Source organism: Mesoplodon densirostris, chromosome 2 (assembly GCF_025265405.1).
Source record: "Mesoplodon densirostris isolate mMesDen1 chromosome 2, mMesDen1 primary haplotype, whole genome shotgun sequence".
In the NCBI taxonomy this organism is placed as follows: Eukaryota; Metazoa; Chordata; class Mammalia; order Artiodactyla; family Ziphiidae; genus Mesoplodon; species Mesoplodon densirostris.
In genome coordinates, this window is record NC_082662.1 from 49,659,402 (window position 1) to 49,677,472 (window position 18,071).

Here is an 18,071-nt window from a genome sequence, read left to right on the forward strand (position 1 = left end):
CGTGAGTCAGGGACTGAGAACAGAGAAGAAGATGAGAGGGATTACTACTGTCTTTGGCAAGAACCTGAAGACAGGGAATGGAAGGGCTGATGTACAAACACTAGTAGAAGTCAGAGTGATAAAACAGCATGTTTGTAAACGACAGAGCTATGGGAGAGGAGACAGGGAGTTTGGTTCAGATCACCTGGTTACCTGACCACCCAGTTTGCCACCCTGGACGTAGCTTGTGTTTGTCTAACCCTCCACATCCATGAGACCTTCCGGATTTACCCTTGTCATCCACTCAAATGTACACGCCTCCCCTACCTACCCCCTTTCTCTTGTCTGCAGGGTCTCACCCTCAGTCCAGACCCACCCCCAGTGGTCCTCAGTTGCCTACCCCTCAATGCTTTGCCCTCAGAACCATTCTTGCCTTTCCCTGCTCTGGGCTGAATGACAGTGGCTGATCCCTGTAAACTACATTGCCCAGGCTCCCTTGCCAATCCGTCTCCACTTAAAGTTGACCAACAGGAGGCAGGGGTCAGAAATTGGATGGTGGGAGGGAGGGAGTAACTGAATTTCTTCCCTGCTCTCTTTGGGCAGTACTGCTGCAATGGCTGAGTCTCTCCATGGTTTCTACCAGACAGCCCCTTTCACTATGGTCTCGGCTCCCACCGGGCAGCTCCCTCTGTGGTCTCAGTGCCTGATGGCAGCCCCAGCTCCTGGGCTCTGCCAACACCACTACCTTCCTTTGTCCTTTTAGTGCTAGGCATCACTCTAGTAGTAACTTCCAACTGTGACTCATCTGGGTTGGCCCACTGTTTCCCGTTTGGCTTTTCAGCTTTTCTAACACCTTAGTAACTAGTTCCACATGTTCTTTCCCTTTATTAAACTGCCTGGTGTGGGTTCTGTTTTCCTGACAGAGACACATAGGTAACTCCACTAGCTACATAACGGTCTCCTCCCCACCTGCCAAGCCACCTGCTGCAGGCCACCAGAGTGATGTTGAAAAATACAACTCCAACAGTGTCACTCCACCACCTGAAAGCAACAGTGGCCTCCCAACGAACCCGTGTCCCCTGCATCGGCAGGCAGACTCTCAACCACTGCGCCACCAGGGAAGCCCTAGACCATTAAGATTCTTAAGCAGCTGGTCTTGTTCATCTTTATATCTCTAGGGAATAGAACACTGTCTGGCAGGTAGGACGCTCTTAGTAAATATTTGCTAAATGGATGAGTGAATGAATAAATAAGTGAATAGAAGTGGTAAGGAACTCCAAAAAATAAATAAATAAAAAGGGGCTTTGTTGGGCTTCCCTGGTGGCGCAGTGGTTGAGAGTCCGCCTGCCGATGCAGGGGACATGGGTTCGTGCCCCGGTCCGGGAGGATCCCATATGCCGTGGAGTGGCTGGGCCCGTGAGCCATGGCCGCTGAGCCTGCGCGTCCGGAGCCTGTGCTCCGCAACGGGAGAGGCCACAACAGTGAGAGGCCCGCGTACCACAAAAAAAAAAAAAAAAAAAAAAAAAAAAAAAGGGCTTTGTAGCAATCAGATGGCTGGGATTATAAAAGTAATGAAGGTCTGTCACTGCCGGTATGTGAATTGAAACCCAAGAGTCAGAGATGTTCATCTGCACTTATCACCAACCTTGGGGGATTCTTGCTTTGGTGGGAAGGCTAAACTAGATAGCATCTCTTAATGTTCCTATTAACTCTAAGATTCTAGAAATTTAGGATTCTATCCCAGGAAAGTTTTTAAGTACAGCTAAAAGAAAGTCCACCCAAGAAACATCAGAAGAGGCAAGCTTCTCTTTCATTTGTGGGAATACACAGATTCAGATTCCTTTCCCTCACTTCGGGATGATATCCTCCCTTGTGACACCTATGTTAACTGTGTTGTGATCATTATAATTTCTCTACAAGTTGGCGCTTAATGAGGAAGTGAAACTGAGAAATGTTCAGACTAGATTTAAGCCAATTATGCAATATCTTGATCCAGATTTCAAACTACCCACTAAATTGTGAATGAAATTTTATTTGCCATGAACGATGGGGGACGGGGGTGTAGGGAAGAGTTGTCCAGAGAATTCTTGAAATTCTTCACATGAATGGATTGCCTCTTCCTACATTTGCAGCAGAGAAATGGAAATAAATCTAGGGCAAGGAAAACCAAGCAGATGCTGATTGTTGGGGGACAGGGGTCTCGTAGAAAAACACCAAGGAGTTTGGAGGGTTGGGGGAAGGGGCGGCAAAACGGACAACTTTCTGAGCTTCGGAGGTGGGTGGCTTTCATTGAGATGTGCTCCTTAACATTCAAAAATATCTTTTCAACATTGGGATGAAGAAAGTGTGCCAGGCAGAGTGAGGGTTCAGGAATGGCTTAGACACGGCCACGCCCTCATAGAATTCAGTCTAGAGGTCGAGAGAGGTGTTCACAGCCAGGCAGGGAGTGTTGGGCCTCCGGAGCTCTAAGTGCTCAAAAACAATGAGTAATGGGAGATGGGAACTGAAGCCTGAGTACTAATTCTGAGCAGGTGAGGGTCAGGTGATTCTGACCAGGAGATGGAGGACTTTGCATTTTCTTTAATTCTAAAGGCAGTATATTTTAGCGGAAATTGTGTGGGTGCCTGAGTCAAAACAATGTAGGGTTCAAATTCTGACTCTGTGATCGTGGGTTCGTTATGTGACCTCTCGAAGCCTCAGACTCCTTATGTGTAAATGACGGCTACCTCCTCGCAGGGCTGTGATTACTGAAGGAGATAAGCCGAGACCAGAGCCTAGGCTGTCCGGGGCACAGAGCAGATGCTCAGTGGGGTCTGCCTGCTTTTTCCCACAGCTACGTTAGCTTTAGATACCATACATATGGCTACTGTCCTGGCATCATAAAACAAAGGAAGAAACTGAATGGAGGCCTGGACTTCATATCCGATCATCAGGATGTTTAGCAGTTTCTCCCAGCCTGGCTCCTTTTCAGGATACAGACAGATCTAGAGCCCTGATTTCAAGCTCTCTAGAAGGAAACTCAGGAGGAACAATTTTTTAAGCACCTACTCTGTGACCAATGCTTGCTCAGTGATATGACTTGATTATAATACTTAGTAAACTTCTTCCCATCCAGAGCACTAACTTCACAGGGCCAGCCCATAACTTACTGCAAGGCACTTCAGGGTGTGCTCCTTTACAGCCAGGTGATAATAATGAAGATACGAATGGGGCCTGTGAGGTGCACGGCTGGCAGCTGAGCTGCTGGCAGCAAGACGATGAGTTAAGTACATAGGGGCAAATGAAGTGCCGGAGGAGATGAATGATTCTGAGGTCCACCACTGTAGTCACCTTTACAATACAAGGATTCCCTTATAGAACCATTTATCTGCTGCTTGAATACTCCTAGGTGCATAGAGCTCGCTACTCTGAGAGGCTGTCCCCTTCTTCGGAAAATCAGCTCAGATGGCCTGAAATTTCTTTCTCACCTTGAGCCCAGTTTTGCCCTCTCTCGTCATTAAACTTGAGCCTTTCTCTTAATCATAGGACAGCACATAAAATAAACAGAAGCAACTAATACATACCATCCCTCAGTCTTTACTTCCACAGCATCTTATAAAAGCGACCCCTCACTATCACAGGAAATGCTTTCACGTTGCCGTGCGAGTCTCACGAAAGGCCTGAGATGCTGGTAGCGGATGGTCATCCTTTCCGCTTTGCAGCCCAGCGAAAGAAGTCTCAGGAAGTCGAAGTGATTGACAAAGGGAGGAAAGAACCTCAGGGAGGTCTGATCATTCCTTTCAATTTCTGAAGCCGTGTTTCACCAAAAAGAAATTAATGTCGAGGTCAACGTATCCATCTGATGATCTGTGTCCTTCCTATTTAGCACGATGCCAAACTTTTCAGAATCTCGCTTTTGAAGGCCAGAAGTTCAGCTAGAATTCACTGGCTCATTATCACCAATAATTAGAAAGTCTTTTATGCCTAATACAACTACATAAAAGGCTTTTAAACTGGGCGATTTAAAAGGTGAAGGATAAAAGATCTTTTTCAGCTGAAAGAATATTACATGAGGGCGTAAGCCGAGGGGCAAAGAAAAGCGCAGAGTATTTCTCATGCAAAAACGGCATAAGTCATACTAAGATTTAGGCCTGTGTCATTGAAACAGTGTGACCTTCACGGTAAGTCTCAACCAAGTTCAGTGCCGTGGGGCATAAAAGGGTCTGAAATGGGCCCTTCAGCAGCCTGTGAATGCCCCCCTGTGGAACTAGATCATGTCCAAAGGCTAACAGAGTTTAAAAAGCACTAAATAATGAATGCAGACACTTTCTTCCCCACTTAGGAATGTGCATTTCTGACATTCCCAAAGAGGCCAGGGTATTTGTCTAAAGAACATGACAGCGTGGTCAGTCAGCTGGCAGAAAGGGAGACTACCTGTCTTCCCCCAACGTCTTTGAGAGGGAAATTGATGAGAAATGGATGAGAAATTAACCAGGTCTGAGTGCTGCTAAGTAAAGGCAGTATGGACTCAGGAGCCAGGACCCCAGTGATCTGCCCAGAAGTGCTTCCATGCCTCATCTGCCTGTTCAAATCCTGCTCATCCTTCAAGGCTTTGCCCAAGTTGTACCCTCTTTCCTGAAACCTTCCTAACTCTAGCCATCCAACATCTCCTGTCAGCAAGCATTTATGCCACTGGATTTCAGAGACCCTGACATAGAAATAGACTCACATATTTAAGATACAGGAAAGATTAGCCCCCATGCAAAGCTTTTGACTGCCTGGACCAGGAAGGGATGAAATGTATTTCTAGGAGTGAGTGGGATTAATCCTTATCTGGGCTTAGAGTTCCCAGGAAATGGCAGAGGGGAGCAAAGCATGACCTTAAGGACAAATCTGCCGGAAAAAGGGGCTATTATAGGTGCAAAGTAAAATAAGCAAACAAAAGCATCCTAATGTGTTATTTGAGAAAACAGAACAAGAGAAGGGTCAGTACAGCTGAGCATCTTACGGTCATGGGACAAGGGGGATGTAAAACTACCACAGGGATGAGTAAATGTGAGGGAGTGAAGACATGGAATTGGCTTTCTGCCTAGACCTGGGGCCCAGCTAATCGAAACAAAACTTTGCTCCCATAAGCTGATGCACTGAAGTGGGTAAGAACAATATAACAAACACAGTGAATTCTAACTTCCGCTGCCCTAAAACTCTGAAATCCCCAATACATCAAATTTGCCACCTTACTGAGGATATCTCTGACCATGGAACAGTGATGACGAGCCACTAGACAGAGGTCTAGACAGAGGTTCTAGAGCTGAGATCAAGGGATCCCGTCGGCTTCGAGGACTACAAAAATTTACATGTGCACACATGTTTCTTTCTGGGGAAGGAGTCTACAAGCAAAATCTCAAAGAGATCAGAAATCCCAAGAAGAGTTACCTTAGGGATAGTGATGATTAAAAGTGATTCCTGTCCTCAAGGAGCTCACAGAAAAGTAAGGAAAACAAATAGAATAATAGCTCACAGCTATTGAATTCTTACTGTGCACCCAGCACTGTGCTGATTCACATACTTAAGCTCATTTAGTCTTTAGGCAAAAACTACACAGGGCTATCATTAACCCCGAAGTCCAATGGCTCACATGGATACATTAAGAGAAAATAACCCTTTATGATCATTGCAAAGAGAAGGACAAAGGTATCCCAGAGGGGCTGATTACTCTGGGGTAAGAAAGGCTTCCCAGAGGAGGTGTGTCATCACCTAGAATACTTGGCAATCCCCAGCTTCGTGAGAACTGTTGGCTGGTACCCTGCTTGTTAGAGCAACAAATGGAAATGTTTGCATTTAATCTACTCCATACCCCTGTAAGGGTTTTACATAAATGTTTCCTTTAATCTTCTAAACAAAACTACAAGGTAGGTGTTACTTTCTTTTTACAGATGAGGACATTGAGGCTTAGAGATGCAAAAAGCTACTCAAGGACCCTTAGCAGGTGGCCAGGATGAGAGCCGTACCCAGATCTGACTCTGAAGACCCGGTGGCCATTTCTTTTGGGGCTGGTTGGTGGCTTTCCCCAACTACAGCCCCAAGCTGAGTGCCTTATTAGGACTCCATGCAGACCCGTCCCAAGGAAGAAGAAACCAGGTGATCCCTAGACCAACAGGCCATTGGGCAGTCTCTCTTCTTGTGGGAAACGTGTGGGAGCCCCAAACTCCCTGGAAGCTGCCTAACATGGCCTACTTTGGTTGTCTTTGGTTTGTCTTTCTGGGTAAGGAGCAGGTGGTGAGGGAGCAAATAGTGACAACATGGCAGGGATTTTCGGGGCACAGAGGTGTCCTAGGGAAGGTACGCTCAGCAGAGAGGCGGGGCTTCCGGGGGAAACCTGGAACACAGGAAGATGTCAGAGCAGCGGGGGACATGGGGTATGTAAAGCACCTCTGGGAGGTTTAGGCAAGTGGGACCAACTTTCCAATACATCGACTATTATCTCCTCAAATCATCTTGCAAGTTAGGTTCCAAAACCCCTTTTGGAAGATGAGAACACTGAGACTCAGAGGGGCAAGGAGACCTATCAGATGTCCCACAGGCAGTAAGAACAGGAACTAAGATCCTAGCTGCATCCATCTGCCTCTAACTTGAAATTGTGCTTTTCACCTCCTGCCTCTCGTAGGCTTTTATTAATACTCAGATAGTTCATGGAAAAGCCATCATCACCATCAGATGCTTCTAGGACTTTATGGAAGAGTGGGTTGGGAGCCACTGCGGGCCATTCAGGCAGCTCCGATATTTTCCAAGCAAAACCTCAGTATGTATAGTTAATGACTATTTTGGAATCAGAATAACAGGGAATTCCCATTAAAAAAAGTAGCAGGGATTATCATAAATTCCTTCTATGGGGTAGAGTCATTCATATATTTATTATATATGAATATATAATATATATATTATAATAAATATATAGTGTGTGTGTATATATATATATATATATATATATATATATATATACACACACACACACACACACACACACACACACACACTAAGTATATAATAAATATATAATATTCCTAGAGCAGCTGTGAACCAGACCCAGGCTTGCTCCTGGTAACACAAGGACCTCAGGAAGCTCCTGGAAGTAATGAGGAAGAAGAAGAATTCCAACACTGTGTGGCCAGAGGTATTCCTGGAAGAATGATAGGTATGGAGGCACAAAGCAGGGGTGACGTGCTCGCATTATTGGGAGAAGTAAAGAAAGTCTCCCCAAAACACAATGCTTGACACTAAGCCAGGATGTTGGGGGAAGGCGTGACTCCCCCCAGGAAACTGTAGAGTTCCATTGAGCTGGACCAGGACGGGGCAGGTCAGAGATACAGAGAGGCTGGGACCCGAGTGCTGGGTACGTCAGGCTGAGGAGTCTGAAGTTTTGTTTTTTTTTTCGGAGCTATTAAGCATGGAGGTGGTGTGGCCAGACGGGTTAATAACTTCACAAAACCAAGGCGGCAAATGGAACATGTTTCCTCATGTATCTAAGCCTGTTAGGGGCAAGTGAGGCAATTTAGGCACACATTGAATTGGACGGAGCTGTGTGATAGGGGCTGGACCTAACTGAAACTCGAAGAGCAGACCAGTGTCTCGGTGACACGGAGGCTTGATTAAACGCAAAGGGCTTGGGCTTCCCTGGTGGTGCAGTGATTGAGAGTCCGTCTGCCGATGCAGGGGACACGGGTTTGTGCCCCGGTCCGGGAAGATCCCACATGCCGCGGAGCGGCTGGGCCCGTGAGCCATGGCCGCTGAGCCTGCGCGTCCGGAGCCTGTGCTCCGCAACGGGAGAGGCCACAACAGTGAGAGGCCCGTGTACCGCAAAAAACAAAAACAAACAAACAAAAAATGCAAAGGGCTCGGGGAGAAAAACTGCTCTTTCCCTGAGTGGCACCATACTGCATGCCTTCTACTCTGTTTCTAGGCTCGGGGTTTTTTAAGGGGCTGGTATTCAGACATGTCTTTTCACTAAAACTAATGTGCATTGGGTTTTGGAAGCAGTATTTAGGTGGAATATGGTGGTTTCAAGGTATTGGCAGAGCGGGGTAGAGAAATGGACGTGGATCCGAAAGAAAGGGCACTAGGAAAAAGGGGAGCAGGGGCAGGGGAGGGTAAGAAGGGACCAGAAAGACTCCCGACTGGGGAATCCAGAAGCTCAAATTAGGAAGGAGCAACGAAGGCTCGTCTTGCCCCTCTAGCCATTCAATGTTTGAATCCCTGCTCCCTGCCTCCGCCCCGTAATCTTTCTGACAGGTGGTCTCTAAGGCTCTGCTAGTATAGCTCCAGTGACAGGGAGCTCACTCTCTTAGGTGCCAGAGTTCCACCCTTGAGCAGCTCTGACTGTCAGTAGGTCACCCTCACTCGGTGTTAGAGCTGGCTTTCTTGGAGGGCCACCCACTGGTCTTGGTTCCAAGAGTTGGCTGATACAGAGCAGTATAATCCCCCTTCCATTTAATGGCCCTGTGGATGCCCATCTCCATATTTATGGTTTCCTTTCTCCAGGCCAAACATCTCCAGGCCCTTTAGCTGCCCCTCATGGGATGGGGCTTCAAACGTTATTATTAATCTCATCTTGAAACATGTGGGACTGTCTTTATGTCTTTCACAGTATGGGGTCCACAACTGATAACAATGGTCCAGATAAGGTCATTTAGCCTCATAACAGCTCTGTTAGGACCAGAGCTGGGATTCTTGAGGGTCAGCATGACTTCAAAGCCCATGGTCTTTCCACCCACTGTTGAATGAGATCAACAGTGACTAAACGCCCCAGTTCTTTTTACATACGCTGTGGCAAAGTCACATGTCCCCCTGCTCAAGAGTCTGCACTGGCTCCCCAGGGCTGCCTGGATTATGTGGAGGGTGTCTTCTGTGTGCCAGCTGAAGGCCTTAAATATGGTTCTGAGCCCAGCAGTGGCACAGAGCTGAGGATTTTCCTTTGTGTCTCAGATTTCCAGGAGTCCCACTAGCAGATGGGGTCCAGGTATATAGTGGGCCCTCTGGGTTCTCTGCAAGCCCACGATACCTGTTACAGTGTGCTGCCCATTGGCTGGACCCTTATACGCTCCAAAGGCTTTGGCCAGCCCTCCTTCTGACCCTCTGAAGCTTCTTGACCACTTTCAAATTGGGTGGACAGCTCTCTTCCTAAAACCAAGAACTGCCCCCTGCTTGACCAGGTATAATGAAGTCTTTGGCTGGAGACTTTTTCCATAAAACATCTGAGACTGTGAATCCCTTGGACACAGTAGTTTGCATGATTCAACTCATTTTCACTCATGGGGCCAGACTTTCATGCAGACTGGCACCCCCTCCCTGGCCCCATCATTTCTGCCTCATGCCCCCTTCCCCCTGACCCACTGAGGAGTTCCCCAGCAAAGCCATACAGGTTGGGACACGTATCCAGAAGAGCAGCTCCCTTCCTCGGACTGCAGACATAGCGTCAACATAAAGCCGGTCATGGGAACCCAGCAGAAGGGAGGAGGTATACTTACACTTACAGGTTGACTTTTTGGCACATCATAAACACCTTCCTTCTTTTGGCTGGTGGGAACCTATGGAAAAACCAAATGTGACACAGTCAAAACACTCTGCTGCTACGCTTTCAAAGAACCAAGCAACCAGGCTTCCCCTCCAACGGCTAAGTATGTGTGAGTGCAGCCCCTGAGGGGCCCAACTTCCAGAAGAAGGGGCTGCTGGGATCATGAAAGCTGTGGGCGAGGCTCCTTCTCTCAGGAAAACTGGAGGAGGAGAGGGAGGGTGTGAATCATTCCACAAGGGTCTGCCATGGGGCTCCTCATAGAACCACAGAATAGGAGGCAAAACGCAGAGACCTCAGAGATCACGGGGTGGAAAAAATAATCCTCATCTCACCGAAGACAATAATGAGGCCCAGGGAGGTGTTAAGAGTTGCCTAAAGTGATTAAAAACAATTTGCAGTGGAGCTTGAACTAGTCCATGCTGATTTGAGATGCAGGCTATTTAAAATACAGTAAATATCAAGGTCCTAGGACAAAGTACAGCTTCTGTTGGGATCATGTACAAACCACCTGAAAATCACCAAAGGTTTCTACTCAAGAAATGGGCCCATCAATGGCAGGAAAAGCATGAGAGAAAATCCAGAAAATCTGTTTTTTTGTTTTTTGGTGATACGCGGGCCTCTCACTGTTGTGGTCTCTCCCGTTGCGGAGCACAGGCTCCGGACGCGCAGGCTCTGCAGCCATGGCTCACGGGCCCAGCCGCTCTGTGGCATGTGGGATCTTCCCGGACCGGGGCACGAACCCGTGTCCCCTGTATCGGCAGGTAGACTCTCAACCACTGTGCCACCAGGGAAGCCCTCTGATGGTTTTTAACACTTATCTGTAACTTTTTCCCTCCCTCTCTTCTCTTCCTCATCCATCTGGTCTTGTTGGGCCACGTGGTTACTATCAAGCCCTAAGCAGGTCACTTAGCTCCTCTGAGCTTCACTATTATAAACTGGAGCTACTGACTCTGCTACTTGCTCAGGTTATTGAGAGGATCAGAGAAAAGAGAGTAAATAATCAAAAACTATTAGGTACCATCATACTGTAAAGTGTTAGAATGATAATTTCTTTTACCATTGATACATTATGTAAATATGTATCTAAATACATATGAATAACTGTGGATGTGTGAGATACTTTTCAAATCAGTCAGTCAGGGGCCTTGTTCTGAAACGTTCCAGTTGGAAAGAAATCACTAGTTCATCCTCAGCAACTAGCAAAGCTTACCGCAAACCACCATGGGAGGTATCAGTCAGCAGTGGTTTTCTAAATGTCTGATAACCTGTCCTGCTTTCCATCAGACAGGGAGCCCCTTAAAAGCAAGCACAGTGCCTAACAGCCAGTAGGCATTCGGTAGGTGTCTGCTGGGTAAGTGTACCACTGAGAATTGTAGAGAATAGTGAAGAAAAAGACAAAGTATCTTTTAGGCTGGGACCAGCTAACCACACCATTCTTCTTAGATAAGTAAGAATTTGAGCTTATTCCTTGAGTCCCTTTGTCATTTTCACTCTCATCTACCTTAAAATCCTTCCAATAACCCTAAGAAGTTGTTATTATAATCTCCACTTTACGTAGTAGAGAGTGAGGCTCAGAGTTGTTATGTAAATTTGCCCAAAGCTTCAGAGCTGGTAAGTGATCAGATTCAAATGTAGCTCATTCTGGTTACAGAACAAGACATTTATCACTAACAGTATGAGCTAACACTGCCAGGGCACTTTCTATGTGCGAGGCATCCCGCTAGACATTTGTGTTTACATACATTCTCATGTAATCCTTGGGACAAGTCTTATCAGGTGAGGATGACAATTGTCCCCGTGCTGCAGAAGAGGAAAAGGAGCCCTGGAGGGGATCCCTCAGTCCGTGAACGGAGAGCCAGGAGCTTAAGCCTGGGCGGTCTGCCTTTGAACTGCTACAGCATATACAGCTGCAGCCCACCCCTGTCCCCACCATTCCCACAGCAGTTTCAGGTGCCTCTTTTCCTCTGACATCACATTCTACACTCCCAGAAGCTCGGCACATTCTTGTGAAAAACGTGACTCTGAGTGAGCATGGCTGCACAAAAGATGTGCTTTCGGAGACGCTTCTGCAAACCTTAGTTTGCTGGTAGTCCATGAAGAATGTAATTTCTTTGCTCCTGATAAGTGAGCTCTGTCTAAAAGGAATACTCTAAGAATGCCTACAGAGTCCTTGTTAACGAGGCCCAGTAAATCACCAGCCCTCACTTTTATTTTTACTAGCTCACCCTTGCCTGGGCAAAACGAACAGTGTTTTTCTGTTCCCCGTAATTCACTGCTCACTATGGGCACTTAGCAAGCTGAACCACAGCTGACTCTCAATTATGCCTGCAAATGGAGGAGAAGCAGTGGGATGGCGAAACCCCAACTGTGAATAATTGAAAAAAGCTTTTCTGCTTGGTTGTACCATGGGTGAGATACCAAATCTGCCTGTTTTACCCTTTAAGATTTTTTTCTGCTGGGACATCTTCTTGGGAGACTTGTCTGACTCTCTAGGGCTGATTTGAGCCTTCCTCTGTACTCCTGTAACCTCTGGTGCATCCTTTCATTAAGAAGTAAGTTACCAAGAACCTATTAAGCGTCACGCACTGTGCTTTACCCAGGACAATGGTGGCGAACAAGATGAATGTGGCCCCTGATTTATCGGCGCTCCTTGACTTGCTGGGGGGAGATGGGAAAGTCATCAGGCTCTTGAAGGAGGGTGTAAAAATGTGCTTTATCTTATAAAGGAGTTGTTAAACCACATTGCAGCTTCCTGGTCACTCTGAATTCTGACTGATCTAGAAGCTTGCTGAGGGCAGGGTGGTTATATTATGATCCTTGTTTCTCCATCTGTAAATGGTGGTTAAACAAGAAATTTCTAAGCATCAAACATTTACCACATGTGTGCTGAGGACAGAACACTAGCAGAAGCGCTAAAAGGATGAAGGCCAGCAAGTGCCTGGGTCCTGATTCTCATCTCCCCCTAGCTGGTCCATCCCGTCTGTAGACCATTTCAGTAACATGATGGTGTGTAGAGTGATAACAGTCCTGGACCAAAAGGAGGCCGGAGGTCTGGTTCCTAATCCTGGCTCTGCCACAGGTTGTGTGATTCTGGAGAGGTCACTTTGTTCTCTGAACCTCAGTTTCCTCATCTGGTTGGCCTGAGTACCCAAGGAGTTACCTAAAAACACCTTGAAGGTGGGGACCAGGCTGTGGTTACTATTACATCCTCATGTGCCTGGCACAGGCTAGGTGCTCCATACATAATTACTTTTTGAATGAACGAATGAAATTAGTCTAAAAGCTATACATTAAGGACCATCCATACAGACACTTTTAGTGCAGCAACATATTAACAGGATGGAGAGACAGGTTAAGAGCTGGGTGACATAGGATTAGAGACATATTCTTTTAAAATAACAATATGTGACATCTTGGGTGATTAAAAATGATTTTTGAACGAACAAACTTGGAGAATGTGCCCTGGGTGAGCTGCGATCTCGCTTATGCTGGAAGCTTGTTAATGTATGAAAGAACACTGGGTTTAGAATCAGAGGCTCTGGCCTTGGGCCCATCACTTAAGTATGAAGGACTTGAATTTCTTACATTTAAAATGGTAGTCATTGCAACTGTTCTCGTCTCACGGAGTTACTGGAAGGGTGAAAATTAAGTGATGGGTAAAAACGCTCTGTACTGTGAAGCTCTGTGTTGTTTTAAAAAGACAACTGATCCTTTTTTCTGAGGCATGCAAATAGAAAGACAATTATTATTATTAATCCGGTTTGGAGAATGAGACTACTGAGCCTCAAAGAGAGGTGACATTTACTCAAGGGTCTTTCCCTCCCTTGTGTTCGAGTTACAAATAGCAAAGTCAAGGGAGGCTGCAGCTTTCCGCTGTGCTCTCTGACAAGATGAGGCAAGCAAGTCATGTCCTACTTCACTTAATACATCATCATAAGACGGCTGAGCAGCATCTGATATTGATGGCATTAGGAAGTAAAAGGAAGTGACATTTACATAGAACCTACTAGGTACCAAGTGCTGTCCTGGTTGCTTTACATCTTCACACCACTTCTAGAAGCAGAGAACACAGTACCCCTATCTTGTAGCCCAGGAAATTGAGATACAAAAGTGAGGTACCTCACCTGAGGCCACAGAACAGTTAAAAACTTAGGCCCTCATTCCCGAAAAGAGAGGATAAATAAAATCAAATCTGAGACTACCCTGATCAAGCTGAAGTATAAGAAACATTGCAATGGACTCAGGAGGCATAGATATGGAACACTTGTAGGCCCTAAAAAAACCCTGAGGCTCCCAATAGCAGCTCCCTAAGAGCCCAGCCTTATCTTTAGGCCCAAGAGCTTATCTCTTGTAAAGCAAACTGAGGCCCAGCGGACTGTCTGTCGAGGCAAGAGAGGATGACCAGAGGCCTTTCCAAAAGAGGGCGATAAAATATTCATTCCCTTAGATGGTACCTTCGTATTAATGATGGACAGATGAGAAGATCCTGGGCATGAGAACTGTTAAAACAAGTGCGATTTTTTTAGATAGTGACTTGAAACCTACATAGAATCTACTTGTAAAACTCAGCATCAAGGACATTCTAAGCGGGAAAGAGCCTTGGATTTATTTTGTGTACAGAGGTCAGAGAGACCTGGCTATGAGTGGGGGGTTCTACCTCTTGCTAGCTCTGTGACCCTGGGCAAGATACCTTATCTTTGCGAGGCTCACTTTCCTCATCTGTAAAGTGGAAATAATGATATAAGGTACTTGGGGCTGCTGTGGGACATAATAAGATACTGCATGTAAGCGCCCGTTCACAGGGACCTGGCTCTATAACTGTTACCAACCCCCTCCCCCCGCCACACACCCCATTTCCACGAGTCTTGTTGCTCTGTAAAGCAAGCCAGCGTGCTCCTCTAACAGTCCTGTGATGAAGCACTAGTTGCAAAGAACAGAAAAGGGCCAATGCCCGAGACTCTTCAGTCTTATTTGCTCATTTTACAGATGAGTAAACTGAGGCCCAGAGAAAGAAGGGAACTGACAAGGTGGCTTAATTGCTGTGGATTCAGTGTGTGACTGGGATGAAGCCTCTTCTTTACAGTCTCCACGTGATCTTGTTTCATTCTCATGAAAACATGTGATTTAGGGAGAACTTATTCCCCTATATATCGTTGGGGAGACTGAGTCTCAGAGAGGGCAAGGGTCTTGCCCATTACCCCTCAGCCAAATGTAATTGGTGACAGAGCCAGAACTATACCCCAGTTCCCTGCTGGCTGAAACCAGTTCTTCCCAGTACACTAGGCTGCCCCCGCAGAGTCCCCTGCAGGGCACAATGGGAGCCCTGCCAACTGTAGCTAACTCTGAAATCAGGATCCTCTTATACTGAAAAGCCTAATTTTATTTTCAAAGGTGCTTCCTCTTCATGGGATGACTGGTTAGTGGTTTCCTCTGGCCTCATACTGTAACTGAGCAGGACCCTGTGGGGTTTTCCCTGGACAGACTCCTCCCCCATATCCTCTGAAAGTACCTAGATAATAGGATCTGATATACATCTCCCGAGCTGTTTTGCAGATGCTAAAACCTCCACCAAATTGAAGAAATTAACTACTTGATGACCATGACCATGTAGCCCCGAGACCCGCTGATGCCTAAGGATTGATACTGTGACACCACCTTGTTACCACATGATTAATCGATCAGAGAATTGTGCACGAGCTGATCACATCCCTGACACTCCCCTCCCTTACCTGGCCTTTAAAAATGCTTTCCTGAAACCCACTGGGAAGTTCAGGTGTTTTGAGCACCAGCTGCCCTGGACTCCTTGCGTGGTGCCCTGCAATAAACTTGGCACTTTCCTTCACCACGACCTGGTGTCGGTAGATTGTCTTTACTGCGTGGGTAAGCGGATCCAAGTTTGGTTCAGTAACAATACTGAGACACTGCAAGGTTGTACCTTAAAATCTGACATTGAGGACAGATATGCAACTTTTCTGTTTAAAGATAGAAACTTCGTAAGCAATGATTTTAAACAAAGACTCAAAGCGCAACCTCACACTTGAATCCAACCCAGACGGATCCAGTGGATAGAAATAGATTATTACTCCATAGGGCTGGTTAAACCAAGTTGTTGGTAGAGCTAACATTATATTTTGGTCATTTAGAATTCTGTGCATTTGATGGAAACTGAAAATCTGTTTTACTTTTGTTACATAAGTAATGCACGCCCAAGGCAGAACAACAGACCACACAACTAAGTAAATTAAGGAAATTAAAATCACTTATTTAAACACATTAACATTTTTCCTGCTTCCGTCATGTTTTTATTTCAAATTAGGACTAAAATTCTAATTAGTGAAAAAGTGGAAGTCGTCTTATTTGTTTGATGTGCGCTGCGCTGTGTTGTAATTACTCAGACTCTTTGATGGAAAAGCAGAGGGGAAGCACCATGAGTCCCACCTTCACACACCTGCCTGGGTTTGATCCCGGCTCTAAACAGCTGTACAGCCCTGAGGAAGCTACTCAACATCTCTGAGCCTCAGTTTCCCCCTGAGAGAGTGGGATTAAAATACCTATTTTATAGTATATTTAGGAGAATTAATGAGGTAAAAAGTGTGTTCAGCAGACTTGTGGTTGCCAAAGGAAGGGAGTTGGGGGAGGGAAGGATTGGGAGTTTGGGGTTAGCACATGCAAACTATTATACATAGAATGGATAAACAAGGTCCTACTGTATAGCACAGGGAACGATATTCAATATCCTGTGATAAACCATAATGGAAAAGAATATGAAAAAGAAAGTATATATATGTATAATTGAATCATCTTGCTGTACAGTAGAAATTAACACAACACTGTGGATCAATTATATTCCAATAAAATTTAAAAAACGTGTGTTCAGGGTTCTTCACATAAGCAGCCATTTAAGAATATTACTTTCCCTTCCCTTCAGAAGGGGTAAAACTTTAGCTAGACTTTCTTTTATTCAGTTAGTATTCCCACCCAGTGTTGTCTCCAAATAGCATTTTTGAATTTGGCCTTCATTTTCAGTAGTGCATTTGACTTTTTAAAGAAATTCAACAGCACATTCTTTTGAGAAATGAAGGACCCTATTATATTCCAGACAACAACCCTCCCATGGATTACTTTAGTAAAATGGAATGTTTGATTTCTGAGTCAACTGAAAATAGTTAAGCTCCATTAAAAATTAAAACACTGTGCCCAGTTGGCCATTAACCATGTCTACAGTCAGGCATGAAAACTACTGGTAAATGGCAGGGAAGTGGGAACCAACTCACGTGAAGGTTTTTTTTTTTTTTTGTGGTACACGGGCCTCTCACTGTTGTGGCCTCTCCCGTTGCGGAGCACAGGCTCAGGACGCGCAGGCTCAGTGGCCATGGCTCACGGGCCCAGCCGCTCCACGGCATGTGGGATCTTCCCGGACCGGGGCAACCTGTGTCCCCTGCATTGGCAGGCGGACTCTCAACCACTGCGCCACCAGGGAAGCCCCATGTGAAGGTATTTTAACAAGCCCAGGATGACCAGAAGAGCGATGTGGAACATGTGAGTGAGGAGAGAGCCCGTGGCTGCTCAGCCCCTTCTGTGCACTTACTGGTGGTGGTGCAAAGGTAGGAGAGGAAAGCGGTTTTATACCTGATAAATGTTTTCTTCCATTTCGGGATCACGGATTGGCTCGTGTCCAGCCTCAAACACAATGTACTATGAGGAACGGCCAGAGAGGAAAAGTCAGAGGGGAAAATGAAAGAGGGGGAAAAAAAAAAGCATTTGGAATTCAGGATACAAATCGCAGTGAGCATTAAAGACACAGGCACAGGAGAAAACACCTTCAAGAGACAACTGAATTACTGACATTCCAAATGGCCTGACACATTCCTGCCTCTTCTAAGGAAAACTGTGTCCAATGGTCAGCCCTTTAGCCACGTCTGCATAAGCCCTCTGCAGACCTCTCTGGGGATATAACCTCTTCATTCAGTGGCATTTATCTCGGCAGTGTCTGCATGTGCTGGCACTGCTGAGTAGGAATGATATCTCCTGGGATCCCAACTTTGCAAACCCTGGGCTACAGTGGTCTCTCCCCTTTGCTCCCTAAGGCCCAGGGTCATATGCCAATTCTGACTTTGCTCAGAAGCCCCAAACTCCCTCATCTCATAAATATCATTTTACTTTACATTCTCAGTTTTAAATACCGAAATTAACTTTTCCATGTACATGTTTCAGACTCTAAAGGACTGGGCCATTTCAAAAAGGGCAATGCTCGTCAATCTCCCAGCCCACGAACCAGGGGCTGAGCTCATATTATAGACAAATCCACGCCTCTGGCATTCTAAAGCAAGGCTTGCCGTCCAGCGCACCTCTGACTTTTGTTTGCCAACTATGTCAGATACTTCTTCTCCTTCAAGTTATTCAGACTCTATTACTTTTTTATCCATATTATTTTCTTTTTGTCATAGCAGTAGCAGCTCTCTGGGTGAAACTCTGCATTTATATAGAATGCATGTGTGACACACACATACATAACATATGTGTGTCCCAGTTAGAAATGTAA

General features: G+C 45.9%; 1 protein-coding gene across 2 annotated transcripts in view; it reads right to left on the reverse strand.

Annotated features, from left to right (window-relative positions):
* Positions 1–18,071, reverse strand: part of DAB1 (DAB adaptor protein 1) — a 439,870-nt gene that overhangs the window by 54,225 nt on the left and 367,574 nt on the right. Inside the window, exons 7-8 of one of the 2 annotated variants that reach the window (XM_060084067.1) lie at positions 17,159–17,224; positions 9,483–9,542 (exon numbers count right to left, since the gene is read on the reverse strand). In XM_060084067.1, coding sequence (XP_059940050.1) covers positions 9,483–9,542; positions 17,159–17,224 — 126 coding nt within the window. The remainder of the gene's footprint in view (positions 1–9,482; positions 9,543–17,158; positions 17,225–18,071) is intronic. The other variant, XM_060084077.1, reaches the window with a different exon arrangement.